The 23,898-nt window shown below is 59.5% G+C and overlaps 2 protein-coding genes across 4 annotated transcripts; both read right to left on the reverse strand.

The window, feature by feature from the left end:
* Positions 1–1,064: 1,064 nt before the first annotated feature.
* Positions 1,065–9,129, reverse strand: ABHD17A (abhydrolase domain containing 17A, depalmitoylase). Its single transcript, XM_080383062.1, has 5 exons — positions 8,983–9,129; positions 5,899–6,414; positions 3,785–3,979; positions 2,939–3,118; positions 1,065–2,020 (listed from the first exon to the last, which is right to left on the reverse strand). Exons 2-5 carry the CDS (start codon positions 6,210–6,212, stop codon positions 1,795–1,797), a joined length of 915 nt encoding a protein of 304 aa, XP_080239188.1. The 5' UTR covers positions 6,213–6,414; positions 8,983–9,129; the 3' UTR covers positions 1,065–1,794.
* Positions 9,130–9,688: 559 nt separating this feature from the next.
* LOC308062103 (AN1-type zinc finger protein 5-like) lies at positions 9,689–19,748 on the reverse strand. Of its 3 annotated transcripts, none has more exons than XM_080383064.1 (6): positions 19,606–19,748; positions 18,339–18,512; positions 16,783–16,876; positions 15,927–16,045; positions 14,139–14,252; positions 9,689–12,284 (listed from the first exon to the last, which is right to left on the reverse strand). In XM_080383064.1, the coding sequence occupies exons 2-6, from the start codon at positions 18,487–18,489 to the stop codon at positions 12,136–12,138; spliced, it is 627 nt and encodes a 208-aa protein (XP_080239190.1). In that variant the 5' UTR covers positions 18,490–18,512; positions 19,606–19,748; the 3' UTR covers positions 9,689–12,135. The 3 variants fall into 3 exon arrangements, with proteins under 3 accessions (XP_080239190.1, XP_080239192.1, XP_080239191.1); XM_080383066.1 differs by lacking the exon at positions 19,606–19,748 and adding an exon at positions 17,722–17,854 and having other exon boundaries at positions 18,339–18,478; XM_080383065.1 differs by lacking the exons at positions 18,339–18,512; positions 19,606–19,748 and adding an exon at positions 17,722–18,332.
* Positions 19,749–23,898: the final 4,150 nt, after the last annotated feature.

Genomic DNA, 23,898 nt, shown 5'->3' on the forward strand with positions numbered 1-23,898 from the left:
CTGCCTCGGTCCTGGGGGGAAGGTGAGGGGTGTGGGGAGCTGGGGGTCCCATGCCCCCCGCCCCGTGGCTGCCACCCACAAACAATAGGTGCATTTGAGCGCTCCGAGCGTCAAATGCAAGGCCCCACCACAGGCCCCTGAGCCCCCCACCCCCACCCCCAAGAGCCGCCTAAGGAGATTATCGCTCCTCACATGAGCCTGTGGGCCCCACGGGGGAGGAGGGGACACGGGGGCAACAGGGACAGGGAGGGGGGAACCGGTTTCCTGAGAGCCCCACGAGGGTCCCTGTGGGCACGGGAAGGGACAGAGGGATGCTCTGCTCTTTGGCAAAGGCAAGGGATGCAGGAAACACACGGACACTCTGAACAGCTCTTTCCGGGGTGATTTCGGAGCAGCCGTCGACCCCCAAAAGCACAAAGCCGAGCGCCCTGCCGCTCTGTGGGGCAAACACCCCGTCTGCTGGCAGAGGCCAAGGCGGGATGCCCCCGTGCCTGCCTGTGGCCAGCACACACCAGGAATCACGGAGTCCCCTGGGAGCCCGGGGCACAGAGTAGGTCAAAACAAAGCTGTGCTCACCCCAGGGTCACCCTGCCTGCTCAGGACCACGCTGTGTGCCTCGCCATGCTGGCCCTGGCACACCGGCAGACCATGGGGATGTCCCCCTTCCCCTCCCTGCAGCACACCCGAGGCCCCACGCTTCTGCTCCTAGGAGGCTGAGACCTCCTAGGTCCTCCACCTCCCATGGGAACCCCTAATGAAACAGGGCAGGGGCTGGCGGGGGAACAGGCCCCCATTGTCCCCACAGCCCGATTCAAAGAAGCAGACCTTTGCAGCCCAATCCCAGGAGCCCAAGGGCTCCCTCCACATCTGTTGGCACCCTGGGGCTGCCCAGTCCCCAGAGGAGGGTGACAAGCGTCAGGGATCTGGCCAAGTGCAATTCAGCAGAGACATCGGCCAGCGGGGAAAGCCAAGGGGCCGGAGCCACATGGGCTGGGGCTGGTCCCCCCAGCAGGGTGATGGGGAAGCAGCCACAGGTGTACCCAGGGAAAGGGTGCACACGGGTAAAACGTTAAACCTCTGCTCTTTATTTGGTGCCTGGTTTCCTTGCCCCGTTTCCCCGAGCGCACTGCCTGCGAGCGAGATGGAGAAGGTTTTCTAGGGATGACCTGAACGGGGGGAGCGCTCTGAGAAGGCAGAGCAGGGCCAGGCTGGAGGGGGTGTGGGGCAGGGGGCACCTCCTCCATGTATCCCCAAACTCCCGTTGGGACACAGACACTAGGCACCCCACCGCCACCAGCGCTGATCCCGGGAAAGCGCCATTGAGAGCAGGAACTGCCACCTCCTCCGTCCCGCCCCGCAGCAATGGCAGGGAGGGGGCTGGGCCCCCAGCCCCTCTCCAACTCGCCTTATTGCTATAGTCAGAGCAGCAGAGCGGCCAGGAGGAATTCAGGAGTTCGCTGGTTTAGGAGGGGGGATGAGGACACATCCAAAGCCAAGGGTACACCATCAGGTGGGTGGGCTCTCATCTTTCTGAGGAAGGGGGAAGGAGCTGCCGTCTCTTGCCAGCCCGGCCGGTGGTGCCAGCAGCGCCGGGGCTGACACCGGGAGGGAGGAGAGTTGTGCTTGTGTCCAAGAGGAAAATGCACCATCTGCTCCAGGGCGTCCTGCCCTCTCCCGAGCCCGGAGCTGAGGTTGTACAAACTCATTGCACCTCCAGCAGCAGGGATTGGGGAGGGACACTGGGAAGAGAACTGGAGAAACAGGCAGAAACCCCCTGCCCGTCCCCCTGCCCTGCTAGTTACGTTGGCTGGGCAGCTCCTGGGAGATGAATTTTCGAAGGCGCTCGAGGTACTGGCTGTAGAGTTCAATGTCATTGTGCCCGGCCCCATCCACCCACAGCGGCTCCACAGCCTTGGGGCAGCGTTCAAAGAGCGCCAGGCCATGGGAGAAGTCGATGACTTCATCCTCCGTGCCGTGGATGATGAGGACGGGAGAGGTGATTTTGGAGATCTTCTCGATGCTGCAAAGAAAGTGGGTGAAGAAGAGATGAGAGACAGGGTAAGTACAGGGATCATGGCACTCCCTCCTGCCCCCCCAAACATATTCCCTTGGGGAGAGGGACCAGGAAATGCTCTTCGATCACAGCAGAGCATGGGGACATGGAGCTTCTGCCAAGGATGACCTCCAGGACAAGATCTTCCCTGACATGACAGACAAGGACCAGACACAACAGCCCCATGAGACCCAGGCAGGGCTGACAGAAACCGCTGCAGGACAGCGTGGATGCAGGCCCTCCCCGCTCAGGATCAGCCATGCCAGGCTTTGAAGAGTGGAAGCACGGCTGTTCTCAGCCCGGCCCCGGAGGCCACGTGAGGCCAGGGGGACGTAGAGCGTGGGCTGGTGGCTCCCCGCCACGGCTTCTGGCTCGGGGACCGTCTCTCGGGCCCTGCTGGCCTGGCTACGAGGAAAAGGCAAAGCAGGAATTCATCCCACCTCAGTGCTGCTTTTCCATGCCACTGCCTCTGCCGTCTGCAGAGGGGGGGAAAAAAGCCCAAGAAATTACTCCTGGGGTGGAGAAGGGTCCCAGGGACACCTGGGATCACCCTTGTGATACACTACAAGGGGCCAGTGGCACAGCCCCAGAGCTGGCAGGCAAAGACACTGGACAGGATGGCCAGGAGGTGATGCCACCAGGGGACTTGGGGTGCACACACCATCAGGAGAAGGCACGGTGACCCTAGTGAGAGTTACAGCCCGCCAAGACGGGGTGAAATGCAAGGCAAGAGGATGCCGATGGGCACGTTTAAGCCCATCATTGGAAAGAGACCCAGTTTTCACCACAACCCCTCTTCACGGCCAGGGCTGGTGTCCAGGACAGAGCTGGTCTGGGCACTGACCCTCCAGAGCTGACCCTGTCCCTTCTCCTCGGGCCACTCACTTGGGGAAGGCATCGAACCAGTAGGTCTTCTTGGTCTCAGGGAAGGCGACTCTCATGCCAGAGGTGAGCGGGGAGTGGAGCACGATGGCAGCACACTCGTAGCGGGAGGCCAGATCAACTGTGGGCACTGTGCCGATGCTTTGTCCATATAAAATAATGTTCTCCGGGCTGATCCCATATCTGGAAGAGGGCAGGTCAGGTCAGCACCCAAGCACCAGAGTCACAGTGCCAGGAGATACAGCCCAGGGGATCACCCTGCTCTGGCCACAGCACTCTGCAAGGCTTGCTGGGGCCGGGGGGAACGGGGCTCTGTCCCCCCTGCCTTTCCCTCACAGCTGGACCCAAAGCAGCTGCCCTGCACCCCCGGCAGGACCAGGGAGCAGCCAGGGCTGAGCTGCCAGAGGAGCTTTGGGGGGTGTCAGGGCTCACCCTCGGCAGGAGCAGGGTTCCAGGCAGGCTCGCAGCCGCACAAGGCAGCCCCCAGTTCCTGGGTCACGCTGCGAGCCCGGCCACAGGGCAGGGGAGGCAGAGCCCATCATGGGGCTGCACCTTGAACCTGGCTGGGGAACCAGGGCTGAGCACAGCCTGGGGAGAGCCTGGGAACGGCAAGATGGGGAGCACAGCTTGTGCCAGCACCTCCAAGCAAGGTCATACCCCTGCAGCATCCCAGCCCCTCCAGGTCCCCCAGCCTGCTCCCCTGCAGCTGCTTTCCAGCCACCCCTTGCCATTATGAGTGGCCCGGGTTCCCTCTCTGGGAGATTTCCTGTTTTCCAGACTGCTGGACCACAGGGTTTTCCTGGCGGCAGCATGGACATCCTCCCTTCCCCTGCCTGGCACCCAGCTCACCGCGTCCGCAGCGCCTGCCACGCAGCATCGATGTCGGAGTAGAGGTTCCTCTCGGAGGGCTTGCCCGTGCTCACGCCGTAGCCTGAGTAGTCATAGGAGAAGATGTTGCAGTTGATGCGGGTGCCCAGCCCGATATAGAAGCTGCTCATCTGCCCCAGGTCCACGGCGTTGCCATGTGAGAAGAGCACCGTGTATCTGCAGCACCGAGGAGAAACAGGCACAGCAGGTTAATCGTGGATTCTGCGGTGCTGCTGCACTGCCCAGCCCCACCAGCAGCTCAGGGATGGATGTGCCTGGGCAGCACCAGCCAGGACATCAGCTTGGGAGGCCAAAACCCAAACCCCAGGACATGAGGGGCCAACGCTCCTCTGGCCATCAAGGAGGGTCCTCGCAACGCCCCCAGTCCGATCCTGAAGATACCCAGACACACTCCTTGCCACCCAGGGCCAGGGGCTTGCTCCCAGCAGAAACAGGCAGCCCAAAGGCAGGATGATTCTGTTCAAGTTTCTGAGTCTATTTTTGGTAAAAAGCTCAGGATTTGGGGCCGTTTGCCCAATGGGGATTTCAAGTAAGAGTTCTGACAGCAGATTTTTTTCTCTCCTGAGTCTGGCAAGACACCAGGCACTGGGAGAGAAGTGAATTGTGGGAGTGACAAGGCACAAGAAATTTCCACCATAAGGGGAAAAACAATGTTAATCATAAAAATTAACACTAATAGCAGATTGATGGAAGCTTGGCTCTCTTCTGCTGGAGGGAGGGAGCAGGACCCGCTCCATGTTGAGCCCTCACAGTTGGTCCGAGAGAGGTCTGCGGCCAGGTTGAGCCTCTGTGTCCCAGCCTGGACACCGCAGGAAGGGAGGGGGTGGCAGGATGGGCTGGGGGTGGGCAAGACAGACAACAAGCGAGACCTGATGCCCCAGGGGGTTTGGCCAGATTCCCCCCAGCCTGGGGCTGTCCCTCCAGCCCTGCAGCCTGTGCTTAAACAGCCGCTCCTGCAGGCTGGCTGGGAGCAGGGCCAGCACCGAGCATCGCTGCAGCATGGCGCAGGCAGGTGGATGTGCAGGCAGAGCAATCCTGCCACTGCTCTCCTCTCTCTGGGAACCCATGCAGGGACAGCAGACATCCCCATGGGCAGCCTGCAGAGCCCTCTAACATCTCTCCATCCCCTGCAAGAGCCACCCCCCTCGCCCCCAGCCCACTCAGTGGCTTCAGAGCCCTTGGTGAGCTGGGGGCTGCTTCAGGCTGCACTCCCCTGTGCAGGGGTCTCTGCGGATGCCGTTCCTTGGAAGGTGCATTGCTCCCAGGTGGATACCAGTGGGGGAGGCGGTCAGCTGGGGTGGTGCAGGCTTTGCGACCTGGCCTCCCTCTGCACCTGAGCCCCCAAGCTGTGCCACTGGCTCGGGGAGCAGCTCCCAAGCCCCCTCCCGTCCCCTCGTGCTTGGTCACCAGCAGCCGGGAGGTGGTCTCCACCTCACACCCCAGGCTGCCCCTCTCCAGCTTCCCAGTTTTCAGACCCACGGGAGTGACCAGAAGCAGGTTGTGCCTAAACCCCTCCTGGCTTTCCTCCTATCGCACTTCCCCTTGAGGAATCAAACATGCTCGTGAATGAGACTAAAAATGCAGCCCCGGTTGCCCGCAGGGGTCTCCTGGCTGGCACAGGCTCCTGCCCATCCACATGGTTGCTGCAGGGCTGGGGACGGAGGCTGGGGTGCAGACCCCCCTGCTGCTCACCAAGATGCTCACTGCACAGCTGGAGCATGTTGTATCACTGGCGTGTCATCAGGAGGGATATGCGGGACTGCCTAAGGAATCCCTACATCCCTGTAGCCTCCGGCTTTGCCTCCACTCCCTGCTTAACCCCATTCCCGGCTGCAGCCACAAGCCAGACTGGTCGCAGGAGCTGAGCTCACCCGCCCCGCAGGATGCCTCTAAACCCCCATGGCAGGGCCGGCTCCTTCAGTGAGGCGCCAGGTCGGGCTGGGTCGAGGAGGTGGTGCTCAGCTGAAGGAGAGGAGCGGGCAGGATGGCACGCTGCCTCACCAGCGCCTCACCAGCCTGGTATACCAAGCGGCTGGGGTCAAACAGCCAGGCTGGTACATCCAGGGGCAGCTCACCTGGCACCTGGCACGCAGCGGACGTACATGCAGCCAACACGGTTCCCCCGACTGCTTTTGGTGACGAACACCTCGATGTTGTCCAGCTCCCGCTGGGAGTACTGGAAATCCGCCCGGTCCTTCAAGTGCAGCTTCCACCGCCCCGCAGCGCCGCCTCGCAGGGAGCCCGTGCTGGTGCTGCCCACGGGCTCTGGCTCAGGGACCACGGCATAGGTGGGCTCTGGGGGCAAGAAGGCCAGTTTGGCAGCGATGCGGCTGGGGCAGGGGGGACAGCAGAAGAGGCAGCAGAGTTGGCTGATCGACAGCCCGTTCATGACGGCAGCGAGGCAAAAGGCAGCCGCGTCTGGAGCGAGGGAGGATCCAAATCGGACAGAGGCCGGGAACGACGACAGCCTGGAGAGGCCCCGTCCTCAGCTGGCCCTCGGCACAGCTGCTGCCAGCAGCCCACTGTGGGCCGGGGTGCTGGTCGGGGCTGGGGTGGCCGCCATCCGTCCGTCTGCGGGCAGCAGCGGTGGCCTGTGGGCAGGACACGCAGCAGTGAGGGCTCTGCGCTGGGCACCCCCCAGGCACGCGTGACCCACAGCCGGGGACAAACACGCACCTCCCCAGCACACCCATGCGCTGGCGAGCACAGGCACCGCACCGCCTCTAGCCGAGGGGCGCACCGTCCCATCCCTCCCCTCCCCCAGCCCCCACACTCACACTGAACCCACGCAGCCCCCCAAAACCAAGCCTCCTTCAACACTTCCCAGCCCCCGCACCAGGCCCACGCTGAGGAGGCGAGGATGGTGGGCGCAGGATGATCGCACACATACACACGCTCCACAACAGCCACGTGGTCGGTGGGACGAAGGATGCAGCCCCCCCAGGACCCCCCAACCGCCGGCACAGGCCCAGCCACACTGGCGTGCAGCAGGAGCGCTGAGCTCCCAAAGAAAAAGGGGAGGGGGAAGAAAGGGGAGAGGAGAGGGAAAAAAAAAAAAAAAAAAAAAAAGCAACTATTTTCTGCAAGTTTGGGCACAGGCTCGCACTGAGGAATGTCAAACCAGCCCACACCCCGAGGAATTTGCTCCATCTGCTTCTGAAGGGCTGGGAAAGGGGAGGAAAGGGTGGAGGGGGGCTGCCCGCCCAGCGGGAGGAGAAGGCAGGCGGCACCAAAATATGCCAAAATATTCAGAGCGAAGGGATGCCCCGCACCGCGGCCCTGCTGCAGGCCCTGCACTGGGGGGGCCAGGGCTGGGCTGGGCTGGGCTGGGGTCCCCCTCCTGCTGGTGACCACAGTGGTGCTGGGGCCGGCACACAGCAGCCCCGTGTCCCCCCCAGTTTGGTGGAAGTGGATGGGGTGTCCGGCAGCCGCACACCTGCACGGGCACGTCCCGGCGTGGGTCCACGCAGGCAGAGCAGGCAGCTGCCGGCAGCGCAGGCGCCGTGGGTCACACTCATGCCGTGTGTCACGCTTGTGCCGGGCCAAACCCCAGCACCCATGGGGCTGGCACCCCCGTGGGCAGGTACCCCTGGGGGGCTGGCACCCCTGGGGGCCAGGTTACTCTCGTGGGGCTGGCACCCCCGTGGGTCTGGCATCCCTGAGGGCAGGTTACCCCAGTGGGCAGGTACCCTTGTGGGGCTGGCACCCCTGGGGGCAGGTTACCCCCATGGGCAGGTACCCCTGTGGGACTTGGCACCCTGTGGGCACATAACCCTGGGGGGCTGGCACCCCCGTGGGCACGTTACCCCCATGGGCAGGTACCCCTGGGGGGCTGGCACCCCCATGGGCAGGTACCCCTGGGGGGCTGGCACCCCCATGGGGCAGGCACCCCTGCCCTCGCCCCACAGCCAGCATGAGGGGCCAGATCCAGACCCCCACGTTAACCCCCCGCATGGCGTGGGGCTGGCTCCATGCTACACACACCCGGCTGAGTGCCCCCCAACACTTACTCCATGGCCAGAGCGGGAGGATCCACACTGCACCCACCCACTCACTTGACCTGAGCAGGCCACCCAACACGCTGACCCACATGGGATCCCCCCATCCAGTGACTGGTGGGTGCCCCCCACCCCACCAGTGACCAGTGTGGGCCTCTCCCCTCCACTGACAGTCATGGGAACCCCCCACCCTACACACAGTGACCGGCATGGGCCTCCCACCCCCCACTGGCTGGGGAGAGGGGGGTCCCACACACACTGACCTGTGTGGGCCCCCCCTACTGAGTGAGTGACCCCCCCCCCCAAACATGCACACTGACCCATATGTGCCTCCCACCACCACCCTCCAGGCACAGGACCCCCCACCCCACACACACCAACTGGCATGGGTGTCCCCCACCATGGGCTGCTGTGGGAGGCCCCCCTAAATTGACCTGTGTACCCCCCCTCCACTGACTGCTGTGGGACCCCCCCCACTTACCAGTGGAGATCCCCACCCCTGCTGACCAGCTTGGGCCTCCCACCCCACTGCCAGGCATGGGACCCCCCACCCCACACTCGCTGTCCCCCCCACCCAGACTGCTGCAGGCCTCCTATGCACCAGTGGTAACTGGTGTGGGACCCTCCTCAAACACATGCTGCCTCGTGGGACCACCGTGCCCCTCCATTGACCGGTTTGCCCCCCCTCCTCAAACACTGCCCTGTGTGGGCCCCCCCCCCGACTGCTGTGGGCTCCCCCCCCGCCTCCACTGCCCCGTGTGGGCCTCCCCCCTCACTGCCCCGTGTGGGACCCTCCCTCAAACCCACACGCCGCCGGGTGGGACCACCGCGGGCCCCCCCAGACTGGTTTTCCCTCCCCACACACACACACACAAACACTGACCTGCGTGCCCCCCCCCCGCTGTAGGCCTCCCCACACCCCCCACCGCCCTGTGTGGGCCCCACTCCCTCCACTGACCCACACGCCCCCACTCCCCACACACGCTGACCCCCGCGGGCCCCCCCCCGACAGCTGTGGGCCCCCAAACACAGACCCTGAGCGGTGTGGGGCCCCACCGCCCCACCGCGGGGCCCGACAACGCGCCGCCCCCAGCACACGCTCAGGCCCCCCCGCGTCCCCAGAGCCCGGCCGAGGCAGGGCCGTGCCCACCCCCCCCGTACCTGGGCATGCTCCGGCCCGGGCCCCCCCGCGCTCGGGGCTGCCGAAGGGACGGGCGGCCGCTGCGGTCCTCCGAGGCGGGGGCGGCGCTGCACAGCGGCCCGCCTGGCCCCGCCCGCTCCCGCCCGGAAGTGACGCCATCTCCCCGCCCCCGTTGCCAGGGGAACGGCGCGGCCTTGCCCGGGGCTGCCCGCCCCTGGTGGCCGCCGGCGCCAAGGCGGGGGTAGGCGGGCGAACCCACGCACGGAGCCCCCCACACGTCCCCCTCCCAACGCCCCCCGGGCTGGGTAGGGGGAGCAAGGGGGCGGCTCGGGCCCGCGCCGGAGCTGGGGTCCCACCTGGGTCCCAGGCGCCAGCCCAAACCCCCTTTCCTTCCCCTCCCCGGGTCACAGGCCTCTCCAGGCCCCACTCCAGCCCTGCACACGCGGATAGGGAAAGCAGCTCCCCCGCCACGGCCCCCTAGGGCTAAGGGAGAGTTTGGTCCTCTAAGGGGACAGGGGACAGCCTGCGCACCAGGGCGGTGGGGACAGAACCTGGGAGTCTGGGTGCCAGCACCGGGGGACTCCAACCCCCACCAGCAGCAGGCAAGTTTATTTATTATCCATGGGGAAACTGAGGCATGGAGCCCCACAGCCACCCAGGAGAGCCCCGAGCTGAGCTTTTGCCGGCGTGCGACACATCCAGGCCCATAACAAACCATCCACAGCATCCAAGCAAACTAGACTGTATTAATATTTACACTTAGGAAGAGGAAGGAAATAAAGAGGAAAAGGTAGGTGGTGGAGAAGCAGGTGGCTGCCCTTTAGCCGCGTGGGCTTTCCCGTTGCATCCGTGGAAGCTGCTTCCCGTCCCCAGGGGCTCGCAACCTTCATGTGAACACCAGGCAAAGGGGGGGGGTTGCAGTTTCTCCCGGCTTCCTCCCAGGGAGCGACGGCTCATTCTCAGCAAAAACCTCGACGGTGAAACAGCCTCGCCACGCAGCGCCACGCTCCCAGCCCGGGCGTATCCTAGCACTAAAACGTGCTGCCACTCGCGTGCTCCAGACGTGACACCAATATGCCCCAGAAGCAAAAACCTGAGGAAAAGGCTGGCAAGAGCCAGCTTCACCTCCGCTCCGCACCAGCAGGGGATTTGCATTGGTTTTGGAGGTCTCAATCTTCCCAGTAACGCCGTATGATGGTAAGTGCCGCAGGGCACACACCATTTTGGCTGAAATCAGATGGGAAAAAGGAAACCTTTGGAATGACCCCACTGCAATCACTGTGGCAGAACTGCCACAAGCAGGGGAGGGAACTGGCCCTTGGAAGAGCCGCCGTGATTTCCCCAGGCTGCCGGTTCAGCCCCTGCAGCTCCGCTCTCTTGTACGAGCCACCACTGAGGGAAACACTTCCAAAGCGTGGGACGGCCAGAAGTGGGCCAGAGGCTGTTGCTTTTCCCCTGGGACTCATTGGGGTTTCTCATCTTGTGAGACTGCGAGCCCTGCAGCCACAGCCCTGCTCCTGGTGTTTCCAAGGAGGAAAGCCCCTCCAGGGCGGTCGCAGACCCCCGTGTGGTGCAGGTGGCCTTCGGTACCCCTCAGGAGCTGCCCGCCTGCCTTGCGCTGTGTGCTCAAGCTCCACGTTTTCCTTTCCAACAGCCCCAGAGCCCTCCACATGTCTTTCCTGGAGTGCTATCAAGCCTGGCATTTGGCTTTCCCCCCACCCCAGAGCCTTCCAGATGCCTTTTGGGGTGCTCAAGTCCTCTAAGCATGTTCACTGCACCCCAAAGCTCTCCATTTCCTTTCCCTTGCACCCTGGAGCCTTCCCTGAGTCTTCCAGCACCAAGAACTCTTCATGAGTCTTTCAGCAGACCCAGAGCTCTCCAAGTCCTTTCCCGGCTCCCCAGGGTTCTCCATGGGCTTCTCTGAAAGCCCCCACCTCGATCTTCTGGGCACCCCGGGTCCCTCCTCTTGACTTTTCACATGCCCTGCAGCCCTCCGTGTGCCTTTCCCCAGATCCCTCTGTCTGGCTTTTGGAGCATCTCCTGGGGATCTGGCCCTACCTCTCATCCCACGAGGACAAGCAGTGAGGTGGGACAGCAAGGCATTTGGGTGGGCTTCCCAAGCCAACATGCTCACAGGGGAGAAAGGCTTTCACTGAACACCAGCACGGCCCACAGGGGAGGAAGGGTCCCCGCCATCCGCCTGCATGCAGGGACAGGAAAGGAAGCGGCAGCTGGGCGGTTTGAGCTGTGTGTACAACCCTGATGAGAAAGAACTGTGTAAGGCAGAAGGCAGGGAGCAGAGGGGAGAGGAGAGGCGCAGGCACTGCTGTGTTGCAACAAACCTCGCTTGGGAAGCAGCCAGCGGTTATTCAGGGCACATTGAAGCACGGGAGGCTGGTGCAAGGGTGTCCCGCAGCCCAGCCACAACCCTGGACTCAGAGTGAGCAGGCTGTCTCACTCCCTGCCTGCGGCAAGAGGCATGAAGCAGCGAGCAGTACTTTCCTAAAGGTCTTGATCTGCAGCTGGAGTGTGTCTATGTCGCTTCAAGCCACAAAATAACTTTACTGTGCCAGTACTCTGCTGCTTAACCACCTCAGTGCTTCAACAACAGTGTCTGAAAGGAAGGGGAAGGGTATTTGGGGTGTCAAAACTAAAGAAACACCTCTCAAGGAGCAGAAGGCAGCCTTGCTGCCAGGATTCCCTAGCTCCCTGGGTTATATCCGCCACAAAGAGATGGTGGGGCAGAGGGAACAAAGTCCAGTGGCTGCTCGTGGGGTCCAGCTGTGAGTCCCGTGTGTTCACAGGACTCAGCTACTGGCTGAAGGGAAAGGCTGCCCAGCAGAGCCCCGCTGCCGCAAAAACTGCCCCAGCAGAAAACAAGTCCGAAGGTTTTAGCACTGGAGCTGCGGGGCAGGATGGTCCCTTTTTCTTTGGGAAGCTTGGTCAAGGATGGATCAGCTCAGCTGTGGCTGTCAGACAGGAGGAAGGGAAAGAAGGAATGTCAACTGTCTGCCAAAGAGTTGCAAGGAGTCCCCATGTCCAGGTGCTGGTTCATGTGTGCTGCTGGCGTTCCCATCGCACCACCGATGGGGCTGGGAGGAAGAGGAGAAAGGCTGGGAGGAAGGAGAGGAGCACCAGGCCACCTGGCTGCAGTTCGAGCTGCTCAGCCCCCTTCACAACTTCTGGATCTTCTCAGCAATAACGATGGGGTTCTCCTTACGGATCTTCTCAGCGGCTTCTGCCTTGTAGTCATAGGGGCAGGAATGCATGTCAGAGTACCGGTGAATGGCACAGAACAGGTTCCCACAGCGGCAGTCAAAGCCTGAATGGAGGAAGAGCAGAGAGACAAAGCTGCATTAGTCCCATCCAGCTGGACAGGAAGGCAGCAGGGGCCCTGCTCTTTCCTGCCAGGCCAGGAAACTCCACTAATGCAGAAAGAGGGTCAGACAAGGGAGGGGGGCCACTGTCCCCGACAGGCAAAAGGGACTCTCAGCGTGGCAGAAGATCACGGGTGGCTCTTTGCTTTCCTCTGGCTTAGCAGCTCCCATGAGCGCACGCGTGGTCTGGGCAGCCCCAGCTGTCACAGAGGTGGGAAGCGCTCCCAGAGCAGCTGCTCTCTGTGGTCCCTGGGGACAAGGGACATGCCAGGGACTGCAGAGTGCCAGATTGCTAATCCAGACCAGGCTCCCCAGGCAGCGAGCAGGCTGCCCGAGCTGGAGCTGAGCCCTCCAAGCCAGCCTGGCTCCCCAGGCATTATGCAACAGCACTTGGACTGACCATCAATAAGCCGGCAAGTAGCAAAACCTTTACCTCGTTAGGATTACTTTTGAGCTATTTAGGCTTCAAAATTCATAGTTTAGTCACTTCACTCAGAGACAATGCCGTTCAGATGTGCTACTGTTATCACAGCACACTGGGAAACTGAGGCAGGGAGGGGGTTTGCTGCAGGAGAGCAGATCAGCTCCCCATCGCACTGGCTGTGAATCACACCATTTCCTTTCACATCTTTCCAACACAGGCTGTGAAGACCACAAACCCATTGCTACGAGGTGCCAGTTTACTCCTATTTGAGAAAACTCATCCTAAATGCCCAGAATTCACAGGAGTTCTCTGCACATTGGTTCCTAAAGGAGAGGAAACTTCTCACTGTTTGAAGCTCTTAGGGAAACACTCATCCAGGAAAACAATCCTCCTTGCAGATCTGAAGGTTGGGCACAGAGGACCCTGCCCGGTTCCAGGCTTATAAACCTGCATGTACTCTAGGACAGCACCCTCAAATCTGCAAGCAAGCTCGGGCTCCACAGTGCCAGGTGCTGGGCAAAGCTCCCAGGCCAGACCCTGCCAAAGCAGCTTACACCACCGAAACCAGAAATGCGTGTGCGGTCCCCCACTGCTGAACGCACCGAGGCGGCTGCAGAGGCGAGTGCTCCACTAAAACAGCATGACCCACATGGCTCTAGAGTTCACTTTTTCCAGGGAAACACTAAATACCAGAGTCAATTTAGGAGAACGATGTTTTTATTAACAAACCGCAGCCAAGGTAATTGCTTCGCTTTCCAGGGGCAGTTTTCCCATTGCTACCAGTCACCTGACACCATCTCAGCACCTCTCTCTTCAGCTTTACAGGCTGAACACTGAAAGCCAGCCTCCTCTCAGGAAGCTAACCGGGGAAGTCAAGTAGCATTAACAAATGGGATGAGTCTTGGAGTGGGATTTTCAGGTCTAACTGGGATTTTGGATCTAACTCCGTTCGTGTCACTATTATGAAAGCTTTACTGCTGACTTGAATAGGAGCAGAAATAGATCCACAGTGAGCGCTGCCTTTGCTTCTACAAGCAGGTTTTACCAAGCAGCAGAAATAACCCAAGAGGCACTGGCTCCATCCAGTTCCGCAATCCTGCATCCAAGGGCTGGCAGGGACCCTGACAGTGAGCAGCAGGTTCCCCGGGCTACTGCCTCAAACAGCACTGTTCGCAGCTCAGAGCTCCGCTCCCACCGCCCCTGCAGCACCGCATCTTGGGGATGTAACGTGCTTTATGGAGGGGTACCTCCAGCCACCGACCCACATCAACCCTCTGAACCCAGGAGGTACCATGGCACAAGCAGCTCTGTTCGCAGGGCTACGAAACCAGGCTACTAAGGCCCAAGGCAAGTTCTCCCACAGCCAGGGTCTTACCGGTTAGCCCTATCTTCTTCCGGCAAGTGAAGCAGCGATTCTTCTTCTGTTTCGGTTTTTCTGAAGCCGTCTTATCCTCAGCTGTGGTGTTCTGGGATACTTCAAGCAGGGTACCTGAAACAGAGGCAAGAGGTTTGCTACCCTTCTTGATAAACCAAGCAACACATTTGTTTTATTACAGGAGCTGCTTGAGGCCCTACTGATTCTGGGTCTGTGCCAGACACCTCTGTGTGCATGTTTCCCTGGCCGACATACCCCAAACTGTGAGATCTGCCTTGTTCCACAGAGACCTACAGGTCACACAACCTCACGTTTTCTCTCTCTTTCAAATTCCTTAAGTCCAAGGCTCAGAAACATCAAAGAGATATTACAGTTTAACCAAGGCATATGTAAGGTAACATGATGCTGTTTAGCTCCTGCTGAGAAAAAGTAATACTAGGTAGAATTACCTGGTGCTTGCCATAAGTTAAGCATGTATCTGGATAGTTATTACAGCTCAGCTGATGCAGAGTAACTCAACTGCGGCAGCTGAGCCTAGAGTTAATCTTTGTGGGGGAAAAAAAAAGTTAACCCCTTGTAAGCGCTAGTAATTATTTTTGCTGACTCTTACATAAGTGTTCCTCATATGTAGGTCTCAGAATGCTTTACACAGATACTCATCACTGCCTCTAATCTACCAAAAGGAAAACTGAGCTCTGAAAGCCAGATTGTTAAAGGTCACTCACGCTTAGCAGGATTTCCTACAGTACCTAAGCAGGTTAGAGAAGTCAACAGGAGGGAGGAGCACTAACTACTAGCAGATACACACCTGCAGTGTACGCTGCTCTGAAAATCAGGCTAAGGAGATAAACAATCAAGAGGCAGAGCTAGCTTTGTGGATCTGACCCAAAACAACTTTCTAAAAATCACACAATTGGAAGAAAGGGGCAGCCTCTTCCGAGTCTCTCTTTCACCTAACAGTCTCTCATCGTTGTAAATCGTCTCCTGGGCTTGCAGGCAAGGGATTACCAAATCTAAAATGCACCGTCATGTGTGGTGACTACAGCCTGTTTTTTAGCAACCAACAATTCTTGGGGTGGGGGTTAGTTTTCAGTGCAAGCAAACTGTCAGCTAAAGGAGGGTGTCTCCAGTGCAGTGTTCCTCGGTTATGGCTCTGCTGCAACACAACAGCTCACCCTGTAACTCATCAACTGGAGGATGTACCCCACTGGGCAATGAGACCCATGCTCCTCCATCACTTCAGGGTACCCACTTTGTGAACAAAGCAACAGCGGTAACACTCCCCTCTGAGGGGCAGATACACCTCCCATCACACAGGACAACAACAATCGGCCAACAGCTGCCCCTGGGCACCGCCACAAACACGACTCCCCTCTCCCAAGACTATATTGGATCCGTCTCCTTTCCTCCCTTGAGAGATGGCAGGGAACTGTAGCTAACAACAGCTGTGCAGCAGGCTGCGGGACGCTCCGGGCTTTCTGCCATTCACTAGGATAGGCGTCATGGAAGATTATCCTCCTGACAGCAAGTGAGGGCTGGCAGCTACTCAGCCCTCAGCCCACAAAGCAATCACTATTGGCCTGCCCTCAGGCAGAGCATTTCCTCCTCTCCCTGTTTCACTAACAAACAAACGGTTCTCTCCTTAGCTCTCTTGCTTGGTGTACCTTTACTGCTGGGAGGTAACAACTGTCCCCTGCAGTTAGTGGCCAGTATTGAACTTGCTGCTCAAACCGACTTGTGAGATTGGTGTCATTCAGACTTGTGCAAAGGCCAAACCAATCAGTCTACCTGATGAGGAAGATGCTGATGAGGCTTCTTCTGTCTTAATGAACTCTTCTGTCTCACTGCTGTTTTCTTCTCTGGATATGCTCATGGCCGTCATCTGATGGGTCACAGGAGTCTGAGCACTGGGATCATTTGCAACAAACAAACAAATCAGCCATAGAGCAAACATAAGTATTTTCTTTTGCTGAACAGTGATGTGGGGGAGACCTTCATCCCATAAATTTAATTTGATTATACTCAGAGGTAGCTCAGGAATACAGCAGGCCAATTTCCCTCAAGATTTGGGATCAAAGTTCTTCAGAGTCACAAACAGAACGAATCTGTGATGACCTCAGTTTCCTTTTCTACCCAGTTATATCTCAAAGCCAAGGCAACAGCCCATCCAAACAAGCCCAGGGACAGGGAAACAGAGTTATAAGTCAGGACTGTAATGCAATGGTAGAGCTCAATGCAGTACTATGCTCCTTCCTATCAAACGTGACTCCGGTCCCTAATCCTTCTGTCACAGCTTCCAACTGAGTTGAAACCAAACAGTTTGACACAGCTAGTGACAGACAAGGTGCACCGGTTCCAAGAGAACCAGGATGCCACTTATATTACTACAGATTTTACTTTACTACCAACCCTCTGGTACCTGGCTCTATGCATCATAGAGCATCAGGTCTATCATCAGTCATCATCATCAGGGACATCAACTGATTGAGAATCTTCCAAATAAACCAGGGTTACGATGAACAGTGTTTGATCCAGCCCACTTTACATCTCCCCTTAGACTTACAAAGGATGAGAGCCTACCCCTCATCTCAAAGCGGGTTTTTAGCATGGCTGTAGATCCACCCCCTCCAGACTATGCCCCTACCTGGCTTTTGCATCCTCAGGTGTGGAGTCTCCCTCTGCATGCTGCCCTGCAATTGAATCTGAAGCCATGGGGCTGCTGTTGGGACCACTGGGTGCTACGAAACAAGATAACAGTCTTGGTAAACTCTTAAAAATATCAGCAAGTTCCTTGAGTGCTTGATGGCCAAAGAGAAAGCAGGATGAGCACTTTCAGCAGGCTCCCTACCAGGAGCCGGGAGAGCGCACCCCTGTTGGGATCACTCCCAGATCCCCTATTCCTATACTCTCCCCTCTGAATTTGTGCATAGGTCTCTGGGGGGATAACACATCAGGGCTGGATAGACTGCATCATGACCCAGCACAACTATTCTTACGTTAGATCAGGAATGAGTCCTTGTATCAGGATCATCCATCTGAAATTAGCTGCTCGTCTTCCTGAGAACTGCAGGCCTCATTTATGGAGACCTGTTCAGCTTCTCAGGATCTGCGAGCTCCCTTTTGAGGGATGAGGGTTTATTTGCAGGAGTTAGGTGCTGAATACCTTCCATTATGTGGGTTTTTTTAATATCTGGTAAAATCTGACTTCAGTCACCCACGACACCTCCGTCATTCTTTGATTCCCCTTCTCCTCCTCAGCACTGCAAAGCAAACTCCACATCAGCATAAATATTCTCCTATCAGGATAAATGAAAGTACTGCAGTTACCCATAAACCTTGACTCAACATTACTTTGCAACTTCTCCAAGGTCCAAGAACGAGATCCTCATCTGCTGAAAGGAACTGGCTTCAACAGAAACATGTTGGGTTTATGTCCGCTGAGGATCTAAGTCAGGGTCTTTAGAAAACCCCTTTGTGAGGAAGAGCTCTGTTCCCAATATATATTTTGGGGGCGTCATTCAAGGAAAGCCATTCTTACATTCAGGAACAAAACTGCAGAAGATCTCTAGAAGGTGTTTCTCACCGGTATTGCAAAGTCGGTACATGGGGCATCTGCACAAACTCTCAGCAAAAGAAAATCCTGCTAATGATGGAAAGAGCATCCTTTCCGTGCACCAAGCTGCCTCCCAGCTCAGTGATATGTCAGCTATGTTTAGCTGCAAGAAATAAACATTTTATGTCATTGGTTTTGATTGTCAATGCTGTTTAGATAAGGAACTTATACAAACTCAAAAGGCCAAATTCTTCCCAGCTAAAATTTCATTTCAGGGATCTGTTGTGGTTCCCAGCAGCCAGCACACAGCTCAGGGAGCAGGTAATAGCTAAAAATCTGGGCCGTTGCTAGCGCCAGTGAAGTTTTACAGTTTACCAGAAGGTGCTGACTGGGATGTGGCTTCACAAACAGCTGGGACTGGGAAGAAAACAACTGAATCCCTTACAGGCAACAGAAGTGCTCAAAGGCTCAAGTCTTTGATTTAGAGCCTTGGCTCTACACGAAAAGGAAGAGACGAGTTTTCTGGGAGGGAGTATGTCTGCTGGCTGCCAGTGCCAGTACCAGTACCATGCTCCACCCCAGCTGCTTAACACAGTTTGCATCCAGACACCCATTTAAGACACATTTCTCAGACAAAAATCCTCTACCTGGGGGGCTTATCCGGTCACTGCTCTGCTGTCTCTGTAGAAACTCCTTATAGCAAACGGAGCACATCCCGTTGGTCCGGGGGCTGCCATAAAACCCACAGCCTGTGGTACACAACAGAGGCACCTGGGTTTGGTTTGTCTCCTGAGCCATCCTCTCTCCTCCAAGGCGACAAGCTATGAACAGGAATAAAAATGAGACAGCTGTTAGGGCTGGAGCACTCGTTCATTGTGCACTGCAGCTGATCAGGAAGGAGCCCAAAGGATCCCGAGAGAGTCCAGTTCCTGCACATGCAAAACAATGCAATCCAAGTCCCTTCAGCACAGGATAGCCAGGGCTCGCAAGTGGCCACAGGATCCAGGGCCCGGGGCCTGGAGCCATCCGGAGCTCAGCTGCCCACAGCCAGTCTGAAAAGCCAACAGGAACCAGCTCCTGGTACTCCCTCCTCATACCACGAGGCTCCCTGAACTCCCGGGAAAGACAAGCACACAAGGCCTGAACATCCACTCTCCCATGGTAACAAGAAGTGCCATTGTAGCGGGACTAATGACTGCTGCAAACACTGAAACAAAGAATGCCACTCAAATGGCCAGCTAGTTAACATTTTGCACTTAATGGCATTTGTTTTCATTTCAAGCCTCTTTTAGTTTCTTAGTTCTCAGGAAGATGATGCAAGTGATGCAAAAAGAATGCATTGCCTCTTGGTTTTGACATATGCTGGCAGATAAGGGGAACATTAGCATGGTTAGGCTAGAAATAAGGTTTCTTTCCAGCAGTAAGATGTGATTCTAGAACACCTTCCCGGGGGGAAACAGCAGACATAGTGAAACCTACTTTTAAAATTAATCTTAATAATTTCTCTTTGGACCACACGCAGTTACCTCCAAACCCAGGAACTGTCCCCTTCCAGCCACGCACGGTTCAGCATTTACACGGCCAAACTGCACCACACTCCTTCAAATGAGAACCATAAGCAATCCCAGCAACAACAGACACCCGTTCAGACATGTGCAAACAATGTGGCTGCCACCAGTCCAGCTTGGACAGAAGACAAGGGGAGAGGGCATCTGTGGGACCATGGCAGGTCCAGGTGGCTCCAGCTTGGGTGCAAAGACGTGGTGTTGCTGCTGGGAGTCCCCAGCACCCATCCATCCCCTTTGTGGGGTGCACAAAGCACCCACCGCTTCACAGCTAACTGCCACTTCTTCCACTCTCCTACAAAACTTGCTCCACCAAGGGACTAAACCAATAGGAACATGAAATAATTACCCTCCTAGGGGTACTCCCACCGGGATGGAAGTAGATCAGCTCTGGTTTATTCCTCCTTGTCCTCAACCAGGTGACAGGAGGTTCCGCTCTGCACTCGTGGCTCCCCTGGCAGAGCTCAGGCCAGTGCTCCCAGCACCAGGGCAGGCTGGATCCCAGCACCAGGGCAGGCGTTTGTTTGTCTGAGCACCAGGGCAGGTGTGCGTCCCAGCACCAGGGCAGGTATGCGTTCGTCCCAGCACCAGGGCAGGCTGGATCCCTGCACCAGGGCAGGCGTACGTTCTTCACAGCACCCGGGCAGCCGTCCGTCCCTGCCCAAACTGGCCTCTCCCGTCCCCGCTGCCCCGAACGTGCCTGGCAGGCGGGATCCCGGCCGAGGCCACCGGCCTGCCACACACCAAGTGTTCAGCAGTTGGTTCGGATGTTGGGTGTCCCTGGAGAGAGAAGGCGACGGCCGCTGCGACTTCGGGCGAGTTCTGCCCTCCCTGAGGGTTCGGCCCCCGCCGGCTGAGCGCACGGCCTGGCCGCAGAACCCGCTGAAATGAACGGCGGGGGCCCCGCACCGCTCCCCCCGCAGCCCTGACCCTGCCCCCCGCGGGCAACCCACCCACGCCCACGCCGCCATCCCCCGGCCGAGCCGCCCGGCCTTGCCCCGGGGGGCACATCTCCCCGTGCACACCTCCCCCCCCCAACCCCGCTCACAGCGTGGCCGGGCCCCGCGCCCCGCTCCCCGTCCGCCGTGGAAATCGAGGCCGAGGCTTTGCGGCCTGCGCGGCGGCGGGCAGGGCCGGGCCGGGCCGGGCCGCGCCGCGCCGCTGGGCCGCGCCGGGCCCCACTCACCGGCGGCGGAGGCGGGCAGCCGCCGGGCCGGGCCGGCCGCCGGGAGGCTCAGGCGGGCGGCGGGCAGGGCGGGCTGCCGGGAAACATGGCGGGCGCTGCCGGCGGGACCGCGGCCCCCGAGCGCCCTCCCCCGGGGAGGGCCCGGCCCGGGCGGGACGGGGCCGCCACTGCAGCGGGGGCCGGGGGGAGCGGGCCGGGGGGCGCGGGCCCGGATGGAGGAGCTGGGGTACCTGTGTGCCGGGCTGGAGGGGCTCGGGTATAGTGTGCCCGGCTATAGGAGCCGGGGTACCTGTGTGCCCGGCTATAGGGGCCGGGGTCCCGGTGTGCCCGGCTGGAGGGGCTGGGGTATAGTGTGCCCGGCTATAGGGGCTGGGTTATAGTGTGCCCGGCTATAGGGGCTGGGGTGCCTGTGTGCCTGGCTATAGGGGCCGGGGTACCTGTGTGCCCGGCTATAGGGGCCGGGGTACCTGTGTGCCCAGCTATAGGGGCTGGGTTGTAGTGTGCCCGGCTATAGCAGCTGGGGTACCTGTGTGCCCGGCTATAGGGGCTGGATTATAGTGTGCCTGGCTATAGGGGCCGGGGTCCCGGTGTGCCCAGCTATAGGGGCCAGGGTACCGATGTGCTCGGCTATAGGGGCCGGGGTACCGATGTGCCCAGCTATAGGGGCCAGGGTACCGATGTGCCCGGCTATAGGGGCCGGGGTACCTGTGTGCCCGGCTATAGGGGCCGGGGTACCGGTGTGCCCGGCTATAGGGGCTGGGTTATAGTGTGCCTGGCTATAGGGGCTGGGGTACCTGTGTGCCCGGCTATAGGGGCTGGATTATAGTGTGCCCAGCTATAGGGGCCGGGGTCTCGGTGTGCCCGGCTATAGGGGCCAGGGTACCAATGTGCCCGGCTATAGGGGCCGGGGTACCAATGTGCCCAGCTATAGGGGCTGGGTTATAGTGTGCCCGGCTATAGGGGCCGGGGTACCTGTGTGCCTGGCTATAGGGGCTGGGTTATAGTTTGCCAGGCTATAGGTGCTGCGGTACCTGTGCGCCTGGCTATAAGGGCTGGGGTACTGGTGTGGCCGGATATAGGGGCTGGGCTGTGGCGTGCATATAGGGGCTGGTGTATAGTGTGCCCAGCTATAGGGGCTGGGGTATAGCTGTGCCCCAGCTATAGGGGAGGGGGCTGTGAACCCTCAGCTATAGAGGCTGGGGTATAGCTGTGCCTGGCTACAGGGGCTGGGTTATAGTGTGCCCGGCTATAGGGGCTGGGGTATAGCTGTGCCAAATCTATAGGGGAAAGATCTGTGAACCCTCAGCTATAGTGGCTGGGGTATAGCTGTGCCCTGGCTATAGGGGAGGGGGCGTGAACCCTCAGCTACAGGCACTGGGGTATAGGTGTGCCTCTGCTATAGGGGCTGTGACCCCCCCTGTGGGCATAGGGGCTGGGGTATAGCTGTACCCCGGCTATAGCTGAAGGGGCTGGGACCCCCCTGTGGGTATAAGGGGTGGGACACAGCCAGACTCCACTACAGAGGGGAGGATCCACTGTAGGGCCTGGGATACAGTCAGACCCAGGCTATAGGATGTGGGAGTGACCCCCCTATCCCCCAAGCTATAGAGGCTGGGACACATATTCCTTGACTATAAGGAGGGAGCCAGGACCTTCCTCCCCAGCTATAGGGGCTGAGACATTGGCTGGACCCCAGCTATAGGGCAGAGCACTGGGGATGTCCCCATCTATAGCCACTGCGGGAGAAGCGGGGGCAACACTTCTCCCCCACCCAAACTATAGGGGCCAGGAGACAGCTGGCTCTACCCCAGCTATAGGAGAGGGGCTGGGAATACCCCCCACCCCCAGCTCTCAGGGCTGGGGCCTTACCCCATGAATAGATGAGCTGGCAGCTGGGGGTGCCCCTTGTGTATTTCTGCAGTATGGAATTCATCGACGTGAGCACATACTCACGCTCTGCCTCACCCCAGGCAGCTTCCCTGCAGCCCCAAGACCCACGGGCATCACTGCTGACCCCACAGGGATGGGGCACTGCTGCCATCCCACATGGAAAAGGAGGGTGGGATGCTCTGAGTCTCCAGCTGGAAGGGATTCCCGGCTACAAACTGTTCTTCCTGCTCTTCCCTAAGCCCTGGGTGATATTTGTTGGGGTTTTTTTATCAGAGCTTCGGTTGGTGACCCAGCTTGTCATGGGGCTGATTCGCCTCCAAGCCCCCGTGCCCGGGGTCCTGGCCTTCCCGCTGCTCCCGCAAACCGCGCTTGTTGGGTGCCCGGGATTGCTGCAGGAGATGGTGCCTGTTGTCCAGCTGTGCTGGGGCTTGGCGAAAAAACCCTGAGAAGCCACCGCCAAGCTCTGCTCGGGTGTTTCCCACTGTCTTGCTGGCTGTGGGGGCTACAAAAAACTTTGTGCATTGGCCCAGATCCAATCCAGGGGCTTCTGCTTGCCTTTGGTTTGTGGCCAACGTGCAGACAGGGCTCTGCTCTCAGAGGGCCCTGGGGGCCAGTTCTGGCCGTGCAAAAGGAGCTTGTGGTGCAGTTTATTTGCACTGGCTGGTGTGGGAAATGAACTCAGCTGAGGGGCTGGGTGGGTGGCCCCGGAGCATCCCTGGCTCCTGAGCATCCTCAGCCCCCCGAGCATCCCCAGCCCCTGAGCATCCCCAGCCCCCCGAGCATCCCTGGGTCCTGAGCATCCCCAGCCCCTGAGCATCCCCAGCCCCTGAGCATCCCCGGCCCCCGAGCATCCCCAGCGCCCCGAGCACCCCCGGCCCCCCGAGCACCCCCCGCCCCCCGAGCATCCCCGGCCCCTGAGCACCCCCGGCCGCCAAGCATCCCGGCCCCCCCGAGCACCCCCAGCCCCCCGAGCCCCCCAGGCCCCGGCAGCCGCACGGTTGCCGTGGGCCAGCAGCGGTGAGAACCACACGCCCCGGGCCCTGGCCACGGCCGCTTGGCCACCAGGTGGCACCAGGGTCCCGCGGAAAGGTGGCACCGCACCCACGGAGAGGTGGCACCCACGCACCCACGCACCCTTCACCCTCCCGGGCACACCCCGCCCACCGCCAGCCCTGCTAGAGGGGGTCCCTCTCTGGCACTGGAGCCCCACCTGGCTAGCGATGGTCCCTCGGGTAATGCCAGCCAGGGGCTCTGAAGCCACCAGCACCAGCCCGTGGTGCCCCTGGCCCCCGGGGGAGGGGGTCTCCATGCACCCTCCAGCGCTGCCATCCTGCTCCCCAGGTCCTTTGGCTTTACAGAGCTCGGGGGGGGTGAGGGGGTGGCTTTTCAGGGGGCAGAGCCCCCAGCAGACCCCTCTGGGCAGGTGAAGTACAGGGATGCTCTGCCAGGGAGGCTGCAAGGAGACCAGGAGCTGCCTGACTTCAGGCTCCAACATCCCGCCTGTGAACGGCGTGGTGGGGCAGGAGTGGGGGACAGGGTGCTGGGAGACAGGGGCATGGGGCAGGG

The sequence above is a fragment of the Falco punctatus genome (genome assembly GCF_963210335.1).
Source record: "Falco punctatus genome assembly, chromosome: 4".
In the NCBI taxonomy this organism is placed as follows: domain Eukaryota; kingdom Metazoa; phylum Chordata; class Aves; order Falconiformes; family Falconidae; genus Falco; species Falco punctatus.

Coding starts and splice junctions, on each gene's coding strand:
- LOC308062103 (XM_080383064.1), bottom strand. CDS start 18,489: ATGGCTCAGGAGACAAACCAAACCCAGGTGCCTCTGTTGTGTACCACA. Junction 16,877..18,338: donor TGACCGGATAAGCCCCCCAG/GTAGAGGATTTT, acceptor CTTGTTTCGTAG/CACCCAGTGGTCCCAACAGC. Junction 12,285..14,138: donor GAAGAAGATAGGGCTAACCG/GTAAGACCCTGG, acceptor TCCTCCATTCAG/GCTTTGACTGCCGCTGTGGG.
- ABHD17A (XM_080383062.1), bottom strand. CDS start 6,212: ATGAACGGGCTGTCGATCAGCCAACTCTGCTGCCTCTTCTGCTGTCCC. Junction 3,980..5,898: donor CGCTGCGTGCCAGGTGCCAG/GTGAGCTGCCCC, acceptor TCGGTGCTGCAG/ATACACGGTGCTCTTCTCAC. Junction 3,119..3,784: donor TGGCAGGCGCTGCGGACGCG/GTGAGCTGGGTG, acceptor GCCCTCTTCCAG/ATATGGGATCAGCCCGGAGA.